The sequence below is a fragment of the Camelus dromedarius genome, chromosome 10 (genome assembly GCF_036321535.1).
Source record: "Camelus dromedarius isolate mCamDro1 chromosome 10, mCamDro1.pat, whole genome shotgun sequence".
Classification (NCBI taxonomy): domain Eukaryota; kingdom Metazoa; phylum Chordata; class Mammalia; order Artiodactyla; family Camelidae; genus Camelus; species Camelus dromedarius.
The window spans coordinates 67946943-67965591 of record NC_087445.1 but is presented as its reverse complement, the minus strand read 5'-3'; the positions used below and the strand labels follow the sequence as shown (position 1 = coordinate 67965591).

General features: G+C 42.9%; 1 protein-coding gene across 1 annotated transcript; it reads left to right on the top strand.

Moving 5' to 3' along the window:
* Window positions 1–6185: 6185 nt before the first annotated feature.
* On the top strand, window positions 6186–14680 carry PDCL (phosducin like). Its single transcript, XM_010984365.3, has 4 exons — window positions 6186–6341; window positions 7772–7948; window positions 10298–10479; window positions 12372–14680. The coding sequence occupies exons 2-4, from the start codon at window positions 7777–7779 to the stop codon at window positions 12921–12923; spliced, it is 906 nt and encodes a 301-aa protein (XP_010982667.1). The 5' UTR covers window positions 6186–6341; window positions 7772–7776; the 3' UTR covers window positions 12924–14680.
* Window positions 14681–18649: the final 3969 nt, after the last annotated feature.

The window sequence follows — 18649 nt, the reverse complement described above, 5'->3', positions numbered from 1 at the left end:
GTGAAAATTCCTCGCAGACGGAGAAAAGGAAAGTGGTTAAAATTTTTAAAAAGCTATTCCTAGAGAAGGGGCAGGGTCCATAACCACAGTCAGGGGAGGGACAGGAGAACCCAGTAGGCCACATCTCCAAGATTCAGGGACATAGTACATGGCTAAGACTGAATCTTAGAACAACAGAGAATGTCTCCTATTTCTACCTCTACCTGCCCCCAACACCAAACGAACAAGCTTAGAATACCACCTAAGAGCAGAATCCTGGGAGAGGAACAGGAGCAGGCAAGTAGATCCTCTCTTAGGCATTTTACAAACTCAGAATCCATCAGACTTTTCTCTGGCTAACCAGTTCCCACCCTTAATGCAGATATTTCTACAAGAATTTGAAGCATTGGTGTCCTGAAGGTAACCATAGCAACAACAAACTTCAAACTAAGCCCAAGTCCTAACTAGATTAACTCAAACCCCACACTGAGGCCTCGTAGAAGGAAAAGCCTGTCCATTTTCAGGCACAGAAACCATTCACCTCAGCCTCTATTGTCCTGCACAAGATGTCCAGCTTTCACCAACAACCAAACATTTACAAGGTATATGAAAAGAAAAAAAAAGACTTGCAAGAGACAAAGCAGTTATCAGAACCAGAACCAGATATGGCACAGACGTTGGAACTATCTGGCAAAGAATTTAAAATAACAGTGATTGATATGAGGAATGCTGTAACAGGAAACTTAGACAACATGCAAGATCTGATGGAAAATTTCAGTAGAGAGGTGGTGGCTATAAGAAAGACTAAAATAAAACTGCTAGAAGTGAAAACTTCAGTAGTAGAGAAGAATGCCTTTGACAGACTCACCAGTAGACTTGACATAGCCAAAAATGAGTGACGTTGAAAATAAGTCAATACAATTACTGAAATGGAAATGCAAGAAGAAAAAGAGGGGAAAAATTCACTGAAAACAGAGCATTTAAGAATTTTGAGACACCAGTTTAAACACAAATGTGACTGGAATACCAAAAGGAAAGAGAGAACAGAGCATAAGAAATATCTGAAGAGTTAATGGGTAAGAATATTTCCAAATTAATGACAGACATTTAATGAGTTAAAGAGGAAGTATCAAGGGAAATTTTTAAATAACTTTGGAATGAAAATAGAAATATATTAAACTGTGGGCTGCTGCTAAAGCAGTGCTTACAAGAAAATTTATAACATTAAATGCTTATATTAGAAAAGAAATAAGTACTAAAATCAATAACTGAAGCTTCCACCTTAAGAAAACAGAAAAAAGAAGAACAAACCAAACCCAAAGCAGGCGGAAGGAAGGAAATAATAAAGGTAAGAGCTGAAACAGTATGACTGAAAACAGAAAAACAGTGGAGAAAAATCAGTGAACCCAAAAGGTGGTTCTTCGACCATAAAATTGATAAATCTGTAGCCAGAGTGACCAAGAATAAAAGGGAGATGACACAAATTACCAACACTTAAAATGAAAGAGGGACTATCACTCCAGGCCTCACAGACATGAAAAGGATAAGAAGAAAATATTGGGAACAACTCAATGTCTATAAATTTGACAACACAGATTAAATGGATCAATTTCTTGAAAAACACAAACAAAACAAACTCAAGGTAACCTAAATGGTCCTATACCTATTAAAGAAACTGAATTTATAAAATAAAATCCTTCCAAAAAGAAAAGTCCAGAAGCCGGTGGTTTCTAAAAATAGTCTACCAAATATTTAAGGAAGAAATGGTACCAATTCTACATAATCTCTTCTAGGAAACAGGAGAAGGAAACACTTTCCAACTCCTTTCACCAGGCCAGTATTACCCTGATGCCAAAACCAGACAAAAGTACTATACGAAAAGAAAACCACACACCAACACCTCTCATTAACTTAGTCACGAAAAATTTCAACAAAATATTATGATTGCAGGCCATACAGTCTATGTTGGAACTATCTAACTCTTCCTTTGTAGCATGGAAGCAGCCATGGACAATACACAAATGAATGGACATGGGTGTGTTCCAATAAAGCTTTATTTGTAAAAAGGGGTGGTCAGCTCCCAGCCACAGTGTGCTGACCCCACTGTAGATCAATGGAACAGAATAGAGAGCCCCTAAATAAATCCACACAAAGCCAATTGATTTTTCACAAAGGTGCAAAGGCAATTCAATGGAGAAAGTGAAGCTGGCTAAAGGTTATTTGAGAACTCTTTTTGGGGCAACTCTTCTGTAAGTCTAAAACGATCTCAAAATAAAAAGTTTAAAAAAAGAAAATCTGAGGTGTAGACAGTTGCTTTCAATGGATAAAGATCCATAATCAAGGTAATAAATTTACATTAGAGTTACATTTTATTAGTTTTCTCTTATTCTTTCTCTTAATTTTTGCCTTTTGTTGATTCCTTTCTTAACTGTTTTCTTGCCTATCAACTGTTTATGCTGTCTAATTTACTTTTTTTTAAACAATTACAGTGACAGCTATCCTTTCTGGCTTTTAATTATGCTGTTTAGTTTCAAAATCCTCCAAAATATTATCAACCTAAGTATGTCCTCATTCTTAACTGGCCTCCAGTCCCCCTTAAAGAGCACTTTTGTGGTAGGTAGTGTGTAAGATGGTTCCCCCGTGACCTCAGCTTCTTGGTATGGTAATCATGTTCTTGTGGAATTCCTTCCCCTTGAGTATGGGCTGGACTCATTGGCTCAGTTCTAATGAAACACAGCTGAAGTGATGGGATGTAACTTCCAAGGTTAGACTATAAAAATCTGGTTTCCATCTTGGTCTTGGATTCTCTGTCTGTCTCTGTCTCGTGGATGACTAGGGCGTTTAGGAAGGCTATGGGGTAACCCACGTGGTAGAGAACAGAGGTCTGCCAGCAACCATGGAAGTCAGCTTGAAAGTGGATCTCTGTTGCCCCAACTCCCTAGCTGAGAACTCAGATAAGACCTCAGTTCCAGCTAACAACTTGAGTGCAACATTATAAGAGAGCTTGAGCCAGAGGCACCCAGCTAAGCCATGCCCAGAGTCCTGACCCACATACACTGTGAGATAATAGATGTTCAGTTGCTCAATTTGTGGGTAACTTTATATACAGCAATAGATAACTAAGGCAGATAATTTTTTCTTATTTCTTGGGACCTTAAAGTAACCCAAGGGATGTTAAAAAAAAAAAAGGAATAAAATACGGTATTCACAATACAAACTGTGGCCCAATTATTTTCTCATACATTCATATAGGAATTGTTGCATGATTTTTAAACTCAGACCAACTAAATTCAGACAATAATTAATACTTACTGGCAAGTCCCGGGGACTACAATTCTCATAAATTTAGTGGCCTTCTCATGCTTACCACATCAAAATGTCACCTGTATTTTGGACATGTTTCTCTGGGGAATCCTAGTACAGTGGGAAACAGAGAAAATTTTGATGAGGAACATGGCACAGAGTTGGCTCAGTCAAGGTAGAGGTGCTTACAATATACAGAGACAACCTGTTCTGTGTACCTCACAGTTTTCTGGAGAGTCTATAAATAGCTAACATTGTTTTCTTTGATGCTTTGAGCCAGCCAGCTCAAGGGCAGGCTGCCTAGACCGACTGCTTGGCAAAATGGTAGCTAGTCAGTTTCCCCCTAGAAAAACAAACAAGACCCATTCTAGACATCCCATATTTCCCTCTTCTCTTTATAAATCCATTTTTTAAACCTTTGTTGACAATCATCTCTTGACTCCTCCATGAGTAAACTTGTTTGCAGACAGTGAACTGCCTCCATGTTATTCTTTGACAGGAATAAACACAGAATGAGTACACAGAAGGAAGATGTCAAAAGGCTGAACCTGGGGCATTCTGTTATTTAGAGGTCACAAGTAGAGCAGCTAATGAGGGCATCAATGAAGTTGGAGAAACTAGGGGAAGGTATTCTTCTGAAAACCAAGACCAGAAGGGGTTTCCAGAAGGAGTGATTAGCTATCAAATGATGCTGAGTGATTCAATAAGAGCAGAACCAAACTTCACCCAGGATTTGACAACTTGGAAGTCATTGGTGGCCTTCACAAGTGTGGTTTCAGTGGACTCCTGGGAACAAAAGCCTAACTGAAGTAGGATGGGGAGGGACTAGAGCAGAGGAAATACAGAACTGTTTTGGATCTGGCCTTAAAGGAGATCAGAGAAATGAGATGTAGCTAGAGAGGCATGGTGAAGGAGGAAAGTGAGGGTTGACTTGAAAAAAATTGTAAACTTTTGGACCAGAATAGATAATACTTTCAGATGTTTACAAATTACACATAAAACATTATATATAGAAAGTCTCTCTCCCATCTCTGATTCCCATCTGCCCCCTTGGAAGCTAACTATTTCATAATTTCTTGTTATTCTTCAATGCTTTTCTTTATGCATGTATAAGCAAATATTATTTGTCCCTATTTTTAATGCAAGAGGCAAGAAACTGATACATAATGTTCTCCATGTTTCTTAAAAAAAAACTAAACAATATATTATGCAAGTATATTTACAGGATAAACTTCCAGGAATGGAATTGCTGGGTTAAAGGTTTATGTTTTTGTTATAATAGGTATTTCTCAATTACCATCCGTAAGAACTGTATCAATTTGTATTCTCCCCAGCTATGTGTTCCCCACAGTCTCACTGAGTGTTATTAAACTTTTTGATTTTTAACAATCTGAATGGTTTTCTTTCAGAGATGAAAACTAGGAAAACATTCGTATACTGTAGAAAGCAAGCCTGAACATGTAGTGGAGAGGACATCACTGCAGGAGCAGTTTCTTTTACTAGGCTGGGTGAACTGGGTTCACTCCACTGGTGAATCATTTAATAGGTACAGATGCAGGGGGTACATTTTGAGGGTGCAAGTGTCTTTTGATTGCTTCTGTTTTTCAGATGAAATAAGAATCAAGGTCATAAGGTAAGCCACGAGAGGGGAGGGAGTGTTGAGGATTTGAGAAAAGAGATGTGAATTGCTTCGCTTAGAGGGTGGGGGCGTAGCCTGCCCAGGGCAACTAAGATCTTTGGGCAGCACTGAGGGCCCCCTTGAGGACTTCGGCCTTAAATTTAAAGTGAATTTTGAAGGAAAAGAAGCAGCCATGCATGAAGAAGACCCCTGCTTCAGGGAGATATGAGTAAAAACAAAATTAAAAGCAAAGCATTCATCAGGTATTCATTTAACAAATATTTGTGGGGAATCTATGCAGAGGTACTGTTGCTGGGTGCTGGCTTGTCACTTAAAGCAGATCACAAGCATATTTAAGTTGGCTGTTCGCGCAAATCAGATTAAGGTAAGAGTATGCATCATGCAAATAAAAATACAAACAGTTACCAAAGGATCTCTTTGTATGAATTGTTCTTAAATTGGGGTATGGGGGTTCTTTCGATAGCCTCAACAAATAGCTTCTCAGAAAAATATGCACACATACAAATTTGCAGACAATTGCAGGTGGTGTAGAATCGCAAATTAAGAATCTCTCCGTCAAATTTTACGGAGATAAAACTTAACTATTTGAAACAGTGTATTTATATTTTTAATGATTCAATTTACACAAAGCTTCCTATGAGCTACTTCATGTGGTGTATTAGACGCCTTGGTAAGGGCTAAGAATGTGAAATCATTTTAGGTTTCCAAAAAGTTGCAAAAATAATGTAGAGCTCCCCTGTGCTTTTCACACAGAATCCCCAAAAGTTAACATCTTACATAACCGCAGTACAATTATCAAAACTAGTGATACAATACTACTATTAATTGATACACTTTATTCAAATTTCGTCAGTTGTCCCATTCACATCCTTTTTCTGTTCCAGTATCCAATCCAGGATTTCACTTCGCGTTTAGTTGTCAAGGACTTGGCTTTTTTTTTTTTTTAATCCAAAGGGGTATGTGTTCTTGGGCAAATTAACGTCCGAGTCTGTCTTCTGTCTTAATAGACGTGATGTGATTAGAATCGATAAATAGTATATGTGGAAATGTATTCGGAAACTTCAAAGGTAACTAAGTTGTTCTTATTGCTCAAAGCTGGGCATACCTAGCGTAGCTCTTCGTTCGAATTAAAACAAAAAGAAAGCAAATATAAGCGTATTATTATTACCGAGATGTTTGTCCCAAAGTTGGACCCGTAGCTTCTCCCTCGGCCGCCGGGAGAGGCCCCCTCTGATTGGGCAGCGTGTATCCGCGCCGACGCAGGAAGGCCGCCTCATTGGTCCCCGCAGTCGGGACTCCGGCGGCTTTTCTCTTAGTGCTCAGGGCGCCGACCCACTTCTCTTCCTCCAACCGAGCGCTCCTTTCCTTTCTAAGTGCCCGGAGTTGCCAGCCTGAAGGGGTCCGGATTGAGCTAGGCCAGGTAACTGCACTGAGGTCAGCCGGGAAGAAGCGGCAGGTCTGGAATACCGGTGGGAGGTGGTGGAATAAAGGTGGTCGGGGAGCCTGCATTAGACGGCCTTGTCAGCGCGCCCCCTCGACCCTCTTCCCCTTTCCTGCCCCGCCTCTTCTGCCGGCCCCACCCTCGGGCTCCCCCGAAGGTCCCGCGCCTCTCCACCGCCCTTCCGCTGGCGCCGCCCTCGACCTCCTAAGGCCCCGCCCCCGCGAGCCCTCCCTCTGGCCCCGCCCTCGACTCCTCCCCCAAAGGCCCCGCCTCCTGCACCCGCCCTCTGGCTGGCAGTGCCTTTCCAGCTTCCTCCTCAGCGGCCCCACCCTCACCGAGCACGCAGCCCACCTAGCCTCTCTTCCCACCCTGTCCCTCCTTGGCTCCTCTGCCTCTTTTAAGTGATGTTCGGCTTTCTGAATCCACCTCCCGCCACCTCGGACTCTCCCCTGGCCTTGTACTTGCACATTTTTCTCAATTAACCCTGCCACTTTCGCCCTCCTCTCTCCATCTGACTCCCCGGGTGCCCGGATTCCCCTACCCTTCCAGGCTTCCTCTACATGAGCTTAGCAAAGCCTTGTTTTGGATTCTAACAGGCTTTAGTCAAGGAAGCATAGTATTGGGATGCTTCAAGGGAGGCGTGCTAGAGTTCCAGCCCCTCCTTGTGGGATCAGGAGCGGGCCTGTGAGGGACCAAGCTGTTCCTTTCTCCCGAAACGTCCCAGGCTGCTTCTGATGCAGAAGCTTGGCTCTAACCATTGTCCTTTAAACACTTGGGAATTAATAAAATCTTGTCATGGGCCCTTCCTTTATTTAACCAAAGTTGGTAGGGCTTCAGAGCCCATCCATCCACCGTTGATGTGCTGACTAGGAGGTGAAGGCAGGAGACAGATGAGTGATTGCCTTAGGCAAATGGTGACTCGGCATCACACTCTTGATGCTTCTTTTTGGAGTTTTTCCTGAGAATTCTTGCCCAATTTTTCAATTACCAGCAGTCTTACTTGGTAGGTACATTTAAAATTATGTGTAGGTACATCCTTCATCAGTCAGTAGATTCTGCCAAGCAACACACTAGTGCAGTGTGTACTATTCAGAAGACAGTGACTCACACCCTCAGTCTCTTGGAGTTAGGAATCCCTGGGGTCTGGTCCCAGCTCCACCATTTGCTGTAAAAGTTGGTAGAGAAGCTTTCCTCATCTGAGCCTCAGTTTTACCTTTTACAGAGAGAGCATGGTAAACCCTATTACACAGGGTCATGGTATGGATTTGTTGAGATCCAGCTTATGAAAATAATTACTTTTAGGGGCCCATAAATAGTAGGATCTGAGCACAGGTGAGCCCCCCCAATTCTTCCGATTCGTGTCTGTCTGATTCAAGCCAGCGAAGAGCCTGCTGTGTCTCCCTCCCCAGGCACCATGACGACCCTGGATGATAAGTTGCTGGGGGAGAAGCTGCAGTACTATTACAGCAGCAGTGAGGATGAGGACAGCGACCACGAGGACAAGGACGGAGGCGGGGGTGCCCTGGCCGGCAGTTCCATGCCCGCAGATGCTGAGCTGGCAGGCGAAGGCGTCTCAGTTAACACAGGTACTGGCAATCCCTGCGCTCTGGAAACAGGTTTAAAAAATCTCCATTAAATACCATTAAATACGTATCAGAAGTCTTATGATGACTTCTCCCTAATTCCAGTCCCGCCTCCAGAGATAACCTAGTGTTACCATTTCACTGTGCACACTTCTAGCCATTTCACTGCACAATACGAATATGTATGCATGGCACCATGCTGATGATTCAAACAGGCTGGCCTGCCTTTGAATTCAGCTTCTCAAATTAATAGGTATTTGATATCACATAAATCATGGGTATGAGTGTACTGGTAATAAATTCCTAGAAATGGCATAGTTACACTTTTACATTTTATTATTTCCAAACGGGTGTCAGTTGAGGTGGCACTGGTTTGTAGTTTAAGCAGCAGTATGATATTTCCCCATATACTTGACCTGCTGTGTTATCAGCCTTGTTCATCTTGCCATCCTGGTGGATGGCATATGGTAACTCACTGTAGTTTTATTTTCTGTCTTTTTAAGAGTGACATTGAACTTTCCTAATTTTAAAGGATGTTTTCCTATTCTTTGCTTTTTTGAAATTGAGTAGTTGGTCTTTTTCTTCTTAAGGAGCTGTATGTTAAGAAAATTAATCTGTGATATGAATTGCAAGTATTTCTACCAGTTTGTTGTTTGTCTTTTGTTCTTTTCCTGGCAGGAAATTTTTTTTTTTATTGTCATCTGCTTGAAAGTATTATTTTATAGTTTCTTAGTTTTCTTACTTAAAAGGCCTTCACTCGAAGATTATAAAAAGGCGCTCCCATGTCCCCCATTTTTTTTTTTTTTCAGTATTTTTATTTTTGTCTTTTAACATTTAACTATTGATTCATCTGGAATTCATTTTGGTACAACGTATGTGGTAGGGCCCCAACTTAATTTTTTTATATTGCTACCCAGCTGTTTCAACATCATTTATTGTTTTCTCCATTGTTTTGAAATGTCCGTTTTATCATGTGCTGAATTTCTGTTTATATTTGGTGTTTAGCTGTGCTTGCAGTGTCTTCCATTGATTTGTCTTTTACCATGCTGTGTCACACTGTTTTTAATTATTGTGTTACAATATGTTTTAGTATCTGGTAGGTCTAATCCCCACAAAATACTCTTCGGTGTCATTCTCTTCCTAACTTTTGCTTTCTTACTTTTTCCAAAGCAAATTTAGGAGCATGCACATGTGTGTAATCATGTAATTTCATTGGAACTGCATTAAACATATAGATTAATTTAGGAATAATTGGTACCCTTGTGATGATGGATCTTCCTAGTCAGGAATATGGTGTTGCCTTTCTGTTTATTCAGGTCTTTCTTTGTGTTGGTAGCATTTTAAGGTTTTCTTCATGCAGATTTTTATATTTTTTTCCATGGTAACAAATGACCTCCAAGTGCTGCCAATGGCTTGTGACAGAAGAGGTTTATTTCTCCAGCACGTTACATGCTGCCTGTGTGGGTCAGCGGCAGCTCCGCTTCTGCTTCAGATATCCTATCATTGTGGGAACTAGGCTGAAGGAGCAGCCCGTTTGGGACACACTGTTTTCATGAGCAAGTGTGGAGTGCAAGAGAGGGCTGGAGGAAACATGTAATGGCTCATTAAGTTTTTGCTCAGAATCCACTGGCCACAGCAAGTCCCACGGCCAAGCCCAACGTCAGGCTGGGGCTACAGGTACTCGTCCCACAGGAGGAACCACGGGTCCCGTGGCGAGGGGCAGGGCCCTACAGCCTGGGGGCAGCAGGGTTTAGGGTGAGCTTGAATAATAGAACAGCCTGCCACAATCTTGTCATAAAAAGTCGGCTAATACGGAAGGGTAGAAAGAAAACAGTAGACGTTCTCTCCCACCAGTCCCCTTCTATCTCACTTCCTAGAGACAACCACTGTTAACAGTGGTCCTCCCCGCCCTTTTCCTGTGAGCATACACATGTACACGCACATTGACAGCCACCTGTGAATATTTATACGTGCACATACAGGTCTTTCTCTAAAAATTGGAGGATCATACCATGATACTGTCCTGCATTTTGCTCTTTTTTTTTGACCTAATGTGCTTGAACATTTTTCAGGGCAGGGAACATACAGCTACCTCATTCTTTCTAAGAGTTGCTTTCTCTTCCTTTGAGTAGATGAATCTTAATTTATTTAACGTATCTCCTAATGTGGGGCCTTAGCATGGCCCTTTAATTATCATAGACCGAGCTGCCATGGACATGATTGTGTGTAGACCATGCTGCCCTATGTGAGCGTCACCATGCTGTCGCCAGAGCAAGCTTTAGACAGATGTGAGCTGGCCCCTGATTCCGTGCTCGTTCTTCTTGGTCACCGCCACGGTCACCCCCAACTCAGGTCCAAAAGGCGTGATCAACGACTGGCGCCGCTTCAAACAGCTGGAGACGGAGCAGCGGGAGGAGCAGTGCCGCGAGATGGAGAGGCTGATCCAGAAGCTGTCCCTGAGCTGCCGCTCCCATCTGGACGAAGAGGTGGAGCAACAGAAGCAGAAAGACCTCCAGGAGAAAATCAGTGGGAAGGTAACTCGAAGCACCCAGGCTTTTCTAGAAACCTCCCTGGTGGCTGGAGCCGGGGTTAGTGATTCAAGAGGTGGAGCAGGTTTGATTTGGCCTCCGGAGAGCTGTGCAGTGCAGGGGAAAGTATAGAGTCTTGTCACAGCTCATACACACCTGGGTTTGAGTCTCAGCTCTGCCACCAGCAGCTGTGGGGAGTGTCTCTTCCATCCTGAGTCTGCTGTGTCTTTGGTTAAATGAGGCCAGTCTCCCAGCCTCAACCACCCAGGGTTGTGGGTACAGTGCCCATCACAGTGCCTGGCCTGTTGAAAGTGCTCAGTAAGTTTCCAGTCTTTTATTGAGGGCTTACCTTGGGCCAGAAATAAACCTCTGAGGTGGGAGGTGTTATCCCCATTTTACAGATGGGGAAACCAAAGCTGAGAGACGGGAGGGCACTTGCTCAGGGCGGTGCATCTAGTACGTGCTAATAGGAAGTGGGATTCTAACCCAGATTTTCCTTCTCTGTCCATGATGTTGCTGTTTCACCTGAAGCCTGTTCATTAGAATTTATTCTAATGAGGCAATCGAGTAGAAGCAAGCAGACACTCAGAGATATTTGGAACTAGGTCCCTGATTCTCTCTACCTTCCTGGTATCAGAAGGACTTTTATTTCCCCCATGCCCTCTGACCACGATGGATGTCTAGCAGTGCCTGAGATCATTTGGCTACAGCCTAAAGCGGCTCTTGGCTGGAAATAACCACCAGGGTCAGGGAGCAGATAAGAGGATTAAGTGAGGAGTCATTTGCCTTGACCAGGAGGAGGATTTCAGGGCATTAGACTCCAGCAAAGACCGTAACAGGTCAGAAGGAGCCACTCTGATGGGAGAGCCACGAGAGGGAAAGAAGAATGGTACTGGCTGTGACACAGTGACAACATGCGTTCTGGTCCAGTGTGGCCCCCCCCAGCCCCACCCTCTCATCTGCGCCAGGGTAGGCGGAGCTGAGCTTTGTCACAGGAGCAGGGATGTCTTGCTGCACCAGGGCAGGAGGGGGAAGATGCTTTTGTAAGTCGGCTTCAGGACAACATGCCCACTGTTCACAGAGCCTCCTTATATTGAGGGAGAGACCAGATGGAGCAGAATATCCCGTGGTCACATGGGGCTGTCCTAGCGAGGCTGTCCCTGTCCTGCTGGGTTGCTGCAACAGAACAGGACTAGAAACTGCCTGAATGCCAGAAAGAGGGGAGTGGTTAAGCAAGACAGGGCACGTTGGGTATAATTTTACAAAGAATATTTGGACACATGAGGAATAATTTATGATATAATAGTGCTAAGTGGCAAAAGCAGGTTGTACCTTAATTGGTACACCCACAACTGCTGTTATAAAAGCAGAAACGATTTCAGCATGTGACTGGTAATAAAAAGAGAAACACATTTTCAGAGAGTGTATGACTGTATATTTTGTGTGTGGGGCAGGTTGGGGGAGGGTGATGCAGGGCAGGGATTATGAATGTGAAAGTTCCTCAATGTCCTGTTGTCTTCTCAACAGAAACAAGACAGTGAATGAAATAATCAACCCATTGTCAAGACTGACAAAAAGACAAAAGCTCATGAAGTGGTATTATCCGACGCTGCCTATTTGGATGGGGAGGCACTATGACTCAGTCATTGAAAGCCTGGGTTTTTCAAAAATCTAGTTTGAATCCTGGTCTTACACTTGTTACCTGTGTGAGCTTGTATAAATAACCTCAGGTCTTACAACCTCATTTGTAAAGTGGGGATAATAAAAGTCCCTTCCTGACGGGGTTGTCAGAAGATTTCGGTGAGATATAGTGCACACAGAGCATTAGCGTGCCGCGTCATGTCTCTTGGGTACCTCGTGTAACTGTTCGGTTTGCTCCCTTGCTGGTCCTCCCGCAGATGACTCTGAAGGAGTTTGCCATGATGAATGAGGACCAAGACGATGAGGAGTTCCTGCAGCAGTACCGGAAGCAGAGAATGGAAGAGATGCGGCAGCAGCTTCACAAGGGGCCCCAGTTCAAGCAGGTCTTTGAGATCCCGAGTGGAGAAGGGTTTTTGGACATGATTGACAAAGAGCAGAAGAGCACCCTCATCATGGTCCACATCTATGAGGACGGCATCCCAGGGACCGACGCCATGAACGGCTGCATGATCTGCCTCGCGGCGGAGTACCCGGCTGTCAAGTTCTGCCGGGTGAAGAGCTCGGTGATCGGGGCCAGCAGCCGCTTCACCAGGAACGCCCTGCCTGCCCTGCTGATCTACAAGGGGGGCGAATTGATTGGCAATTTTGTTCGCGTCACTGACCAGCTGGGGGAAGATTTCTTCGCTGTGGACCTGGAAGCTTTCCTCCAGGAGTTTGGGTTGCTCCCAGAAAAAGAAGTCTTGTTGCTGACGTCTGTGCGTAACTCTGCCACCTGCCACAGCGAGGATAGTGATTTGGAAATAGATTAAACGGCTGGTCTCGTTGCATAGATTTCTCATTGTTGGGGCTGGAAGATGCACGTCTGTGTGTTTATTTCTGTTCTTTTCTGTGTCTTCTGGCTTTTCAGCTGTTCTTTGTAGTCCCTCTTATGATACATACAGTCAAGAAGTTCTCAGATTAAATCAGAAAGCTGAATCACCTTGTGGCCAGCAATAACGTGACTTAACATTGTATAAAGAGGAAGCTAGGCTTTTGAACTGTTTACTTAAGATTCTCTACCATAACATCTCTGTTACTGTTTCCAGTCAATATTTACATAGCATCCTAAAGCCAGTGTCCTGGAAATTGTCTTCAGGTGATCCCATAGGCCTCTGCCAGGTCTGGGAGTATAATTCTATAGTTAGTGTGTTATTTGCAACATAAATAATGCATTTACTTCATCAAATGATTGTAAATTATATTTACTTGTAATCAGATCCATAGCCCTAGGAGGCAGTTAAATTTCTTCCCCCCAGACCCTCTTCTCTCCTAGGGTCTTACTTCAAGGTTCCGGACCACATGTGTCTGCCCCATCAAGAGGGGTGACCTTTGCTGCAGGAGTTGACGTCCTGCTCGAGCATAGTTGAGTTTACAGTAGGAGGAAGGATCGAGGTGGCCTGCCCTCTTGACGCTGGAAGGTCAGCTTGACTTAAAAATTAGAGCTAGGATGGAGCTGGGAAGTCTTTTTAAAGGAAATTACTCCTGCTCATCTGTTTCCCTGTTTCTCTTATTTAACAAGGTAATTTTTTTGTTTAATGTAACTTTTGCTAAAACTTTTTTTTTTGCATATTGAATAAGTAACTAATATTCAGTAGAAGAAATTTACCAAAATACAGAAGCAAAATAAGAAAATTAGAATAACTTCTAATCCTACCATCTAGAGTAAAACACTATTTATATTTTGGGATATTTCCTTCTAGGGTGTTTTCTTTGTATACACAGACATTTGTTTGCTTGTTGTTAAACGAAACAGTGGGATCATTCTGAACATACTGTTTTATAGTATGGTCGGCTGATATATCAACCTTTTTTGTGTGTGTAATTAAATACTCTTCTACAGCATTTAAAAATGGCTATTTATTCCATCGTATTGATGTGCTATAATTTGCTTGGTGGTTGTCTCTTAAAAAGAAAAACAACAAAGACTTTTTATTACAAAAGTAATAAAAGTTCATTGTAGAAAATGTAGCAAAAATTGTCAAGCTGAAAAGAGATTGAGAAAGCCTTTATATTTCCACCAACCAAAAAGAATCCCTGTTATCATTTAACAGGTATCTTTCTGGTCTTCTTTCTGTGTATTTATAATAATGACTGTCTTTTGAGTTTTTTCTCCTCTTGTTTTTTACTTTAAAATGTGCACATTGTAGGGACCGGGAAAATGTAATCTGGAATTAAATATTAGCTTTAAAGTTCACCGTTTTGCTTTTCTTGTCTATTTAGGAATTGACTAACTGTGGAAGGGTCTTGACAATGTCTCTTGTAGTTAATCAACAGAAAGAAAGTGCATGGGTTTTGTATTGAAAAAGCTTGTTGTAGAAAGTGTGTGGAAAGCGTAGAAAATTATTAGATGCAGAGACAACTGTTGTCAATGTTCTTGTTGATTTCCTTCCAGTTTTTTCAATATTTTTAATAACATTGAGAGATTATTGAGTTTAGTCCTGTGTTTTGTTTAATGTTACATCATAAATGCTTTGACATGTTATAAAAATTCTAAATAAATAATTTTTAATGGCCTCATAATATTCCATATCCATTGCATAAGCCATATTTTAACCATACTTTTATTTAATTTTGGATGTTTAGATTCCCAGTTTTTTGCTGAAACACTTAGCATCTTTGTATTTGGGGCTGTATTTTGGATCATTCTCTTAGTATAGATTTATAGAAGAGAATATTGGATAGAAACTTTTTTTAAACTCTTTTTTTATTGAATTATAGTCATCTTACAATGTTGTGTCAAATTCCAGTGTAGAGCACAATTTTTCAGTTATACATGAACATACATATATTCATTGTCACATTTTTTCTTTTTTTTTTTCCGCTGGGACAGAAACATTTTCTAAGCTTTTACAAGCCATCTTCTGTTCTCATTGGAAATGAAAATATATTATGCTCTGAGGGAAACCTGACTTTGCTTTTCATGAACAGATATTCTAGGATGAAGTGAACGGATGTGGAATGGGTAAGTCCTGGAATGTTACATCTCCACCTCAGGTGTAGTGCAGGCAGCACGGGCTTTGGAGTCAGATCAGATCCTGTTTCTCACTAGCGGTGGGGTTTCCAGTGAGGGACCTAGCCTCCCTGAAACTGTGTCCTCACCTCGGCAGTGGGAATAACAATACTTCATGGGTTGTTCAGTGGTTCTCAATGTGTGGTCCCAGAACCGCAGCATCAGCTTCACTGGGGAACTTGTTAGAAATGCAAATTCTCAGGCTTCACCCCAGACCTACTGCATCAGAAGTTCTGGGAGTGGCCCAGCACACGCTTCCCAAGCCCTCCACGTGATTCGGAGACCTGTGGATTACGGTGAGTGACAGCAGCTGTCACCAAACACGGGCTCACTGCTGTTGGTTTCCTCTTGCTTCATTTGACCAAGAGAGGGAAGGAGTTGAAACAGGAGGGCACTCCCATCACTTCTCTTCCTCTTCATTTGGCGTAAGCCTTTTTGATCATGGAATTGGGGGAAGGAGCAAGAAACTAATACATTTGTCTATTATAAACTCTCCCAGTAATTTTCCAGATTTCACTTTTCTCTGAAATGAATGTCCCTTGAAGGCATGGACTTAATTTTCCTCCCTGTGGATGGCATGACTGCTATTCACACTGGGAATAGGCCGACATTTACAGCTTTGTGGGCAAGAGGCTGAACCGCTCTGTACCTCAGTTTTCCTCATCTGAGAAGTGGGGATGAGTAATGAGTTAGCTCATACAAAATACTTAGAACACAGTCAGCCTTCAAATAAGTGCTGTTTTTTTTTTTTATCCCCAGTGCCCTCCTCACCTGCACCTGGCACTTGGTAAGCATCAACAAGTCTTTAATAATGGACGTATTGGCTCACTGAATGCCACATCCTTTCAGGGTAAGAAGTAGTAACTTTTCAAAGATAAAGAAACCAAAGCTTGGAAGAATTAAGTTACTGTTCCAACTCGTCCAGCTAGTGGGCAGGGCAGGGTCTGTGCAGTTCCAGAATTTGTGCTGATTCCATGATGCATGTTGGTTCTTGGTGGAGGAAGCAAAATGATCAAATGTCAATAAAAGAAATTGGTTAGAAAAAAGGTAGTGGAGAGAATAGGTTGGAGGAAGATAAAAGAGGAGAGAATTCTAAGAAGACATAAAAAGCAGTGAGGCTGGGTGAAGCCCTGGATCTCCTGGGCCTGCTTGTGTTTCATGTCAGAACATCGCCTGCCTGGACCGTGGCTGTGACCCATAATGTAACACCCCTGTGATGTTCCCTCTTCTTCCCCCATGACTCCACAAAGTCCTTCCTCCCAAAGTCCCTTTAACGCTGCTCCCTTCCCCCCAGCCATACTGCCACCCACAACCGGCTATGGGTGGCAACAATCCAGAGTATAGCGACCATGAACCCTAGCCCTCTCTGTCACCAGCCCTGTGCCCTAGGACAAGCCTCTTCCTCTCCCGGGGCCTCAGTTTCCCCATTTGTAAGGTGACGGGTTGAAGTAGACAATTTTTAAGATACTTCGGGCTCTCAGATTTTATGAATCAATGATTTTTTTAAACTGAAGTATAATCAGTCACAATGTGTCTATTTCTGGTGTACAGCATAATGTTTCAGTACGAATCAATTAATTTTAAAAAATCTACTGTTGCCATCATGCTATCATTCTGTATTTAATTTAATGAAAAACTGTGAAGTTTTTCCTAAGTTGTGAGATTTTCATGTGCTGGTTACTTGAATGACCTGTCTCCCTTTCCTGTAGGATAACCCTGTCTTCAGCTTGAGTGGTTGCCAAAGTTCAATTGTAAGTTCAATTACACATTAGACTACTAAGCTTCTGGGGACAGGGACAGTGTCCCTTCATTTCTGGTCTTTGATCTGAGTTGACGTAAGTCAATGTTTGCTGCTTAAGTGGGAGAAAATCCCCAAGGCTGGAATTCACAATAGAGTTATATAGCTTTTCCAGACGTGTTATATGTCTTTAATCAGAGGTTTACTAGGTGCTCACTGAGACCCTGATAACAAGTTCAATTTCACAAGTTCAAGTTAACCCCGGAGCCTTGCCAAAGCCTGTGGAGACGCTGGTTATAACCCAATATGACCACATGGTGGCAGCAAAGGAGAGGGAACAAATAAATTTTGTCAGAGCCACAGACTGGATTTGAGGCCGGAGAATGTCTAGTACCAACTATGAATCATTTTACAGAATTTGTTTTTGCAAAAGAGAACCAGGAAGTGTTACATTCACATGCTTTATTAATGAGTAACAAAGAAAATAAATATTACTTCATGAATACAACGTACATACACTTAACTTTCATATTATGGTCAGTTATGGGTGAGGGAAAAGCTGACCCAGGAAGAGAAGAGGAAAGTGCCGGGTGCCCACCAGTCCCAGGCACAGAGTCCCAACACCTCAGTTCAGAGCACAGTCTTTGTGTTCAAATCTCAATCCCGACGACTTCCTGTCTCTGTCTCCCTGTAGCAGTGAGAGTGACCAACATGCATTTTGACTTCATTTGTGCCAGGTCATTGTTCTAAGCAATTTATATGTCCCTCCTTAGATAATTCTCCTAAACAACCCCAGAGGGATATTATTACCTTCATTTTACAGGTAAGCAATTTGCCCAAGGTCAATCATCTAGTAAAGTCGGGACTTAAACCCAGGGGCTTGGAGTTCAGTCGGGAGCTTAGTACTGCCTGGCAGCCTTTCCTATGAATAGGCTTTAATAACATTCACCCAGAAAGACTTCTGGAAAGAGATGAGGGGTGCCTGCCCAGTGGTTGGTGTTGCAGAGGGAGGAAGAGAGACCAGAACCCCAGCAGTCCCAAAAGACTGTGATGCATATCCTGCAGGAAGGGCCTAAAGGAGGCTGGAGGGGCACAGAGCGGGGGCCAGGCGGGTACTATAAGCCAGGACCCTTCCTCTTGGATGCTTGTGGCGCCCTGAGTACCCTCAGCCAATGGAGAAAAGACCAAGGTGGTTGTTACGGACTGAATGTTTGTATTCCCAAAATTCATACGTTGAAGTTCTAACTCTTAGTGGGATGGTATCAGATGGTGTGGTCGTTGGGAGGTAATTAGGTTCAGATGAAGTTGTGAGGGTGGAGCCCCCATGATGGAATTAGAGCCCTTCTAAGAAGAAGAGGCGAGACCAGGGCTTCCTCTCTCCTCCATGTGAGGATACACTCAGAAGCCTCAGAGCCAGGGGTTGGGGTCCTTAGCAAGAACCAAATTTGCTGGCACCTTGATCTTGGACTTCCAGCCTTCAGAACAGTGAGAAATACATGTCTATTTTTTAAGCCACCCACTCTATGATATTTTGTTGGAATAGCCCAAGCTAACTAAGACACTGATTCCTGGCAATTTCTACAGATGAGATAGAGAAAAAGAGAGAAAAATGGTACCTCAAACTCATCTCAGAGGAGAGCTGGCAAGTGTACAGCTGTTGGCATAACCAATGCCATCTTGGCTCCTTATGGTTTCTCCTGTCCTTCCGCTGACCCCACTCAGGACTGTCCTGTGCAGTGAATCACTAC

What these genes read in the sequence shown, in the direction of transcription:
- PDCL (XM_010984365.3), top strand. Translation starts at nt 7,777, where the DNA reads ATGACGACCCTGGATGATAAGTTGCTGGGGGAGAAGCTGCAGTACTAT. An exon ending in AGGCGTCTCAGTTAACACAG is followed by an intron (nt 7,949 to 10,297) that starts GTACTGGCAATC and finishes CCCCCAACTCAG; the next exon opens with GTCCAAAAGGCGTGATCAAC. An exon ending in AGGAGAAAATCAGTGGGAAG is followed by an intron (nt 10,480 to 12,371) that starts GTAACTCGAAGC and finishes GTCCTCCCGCAG; the next exon opens with ATGACTCTGAAGGAGTTTGC.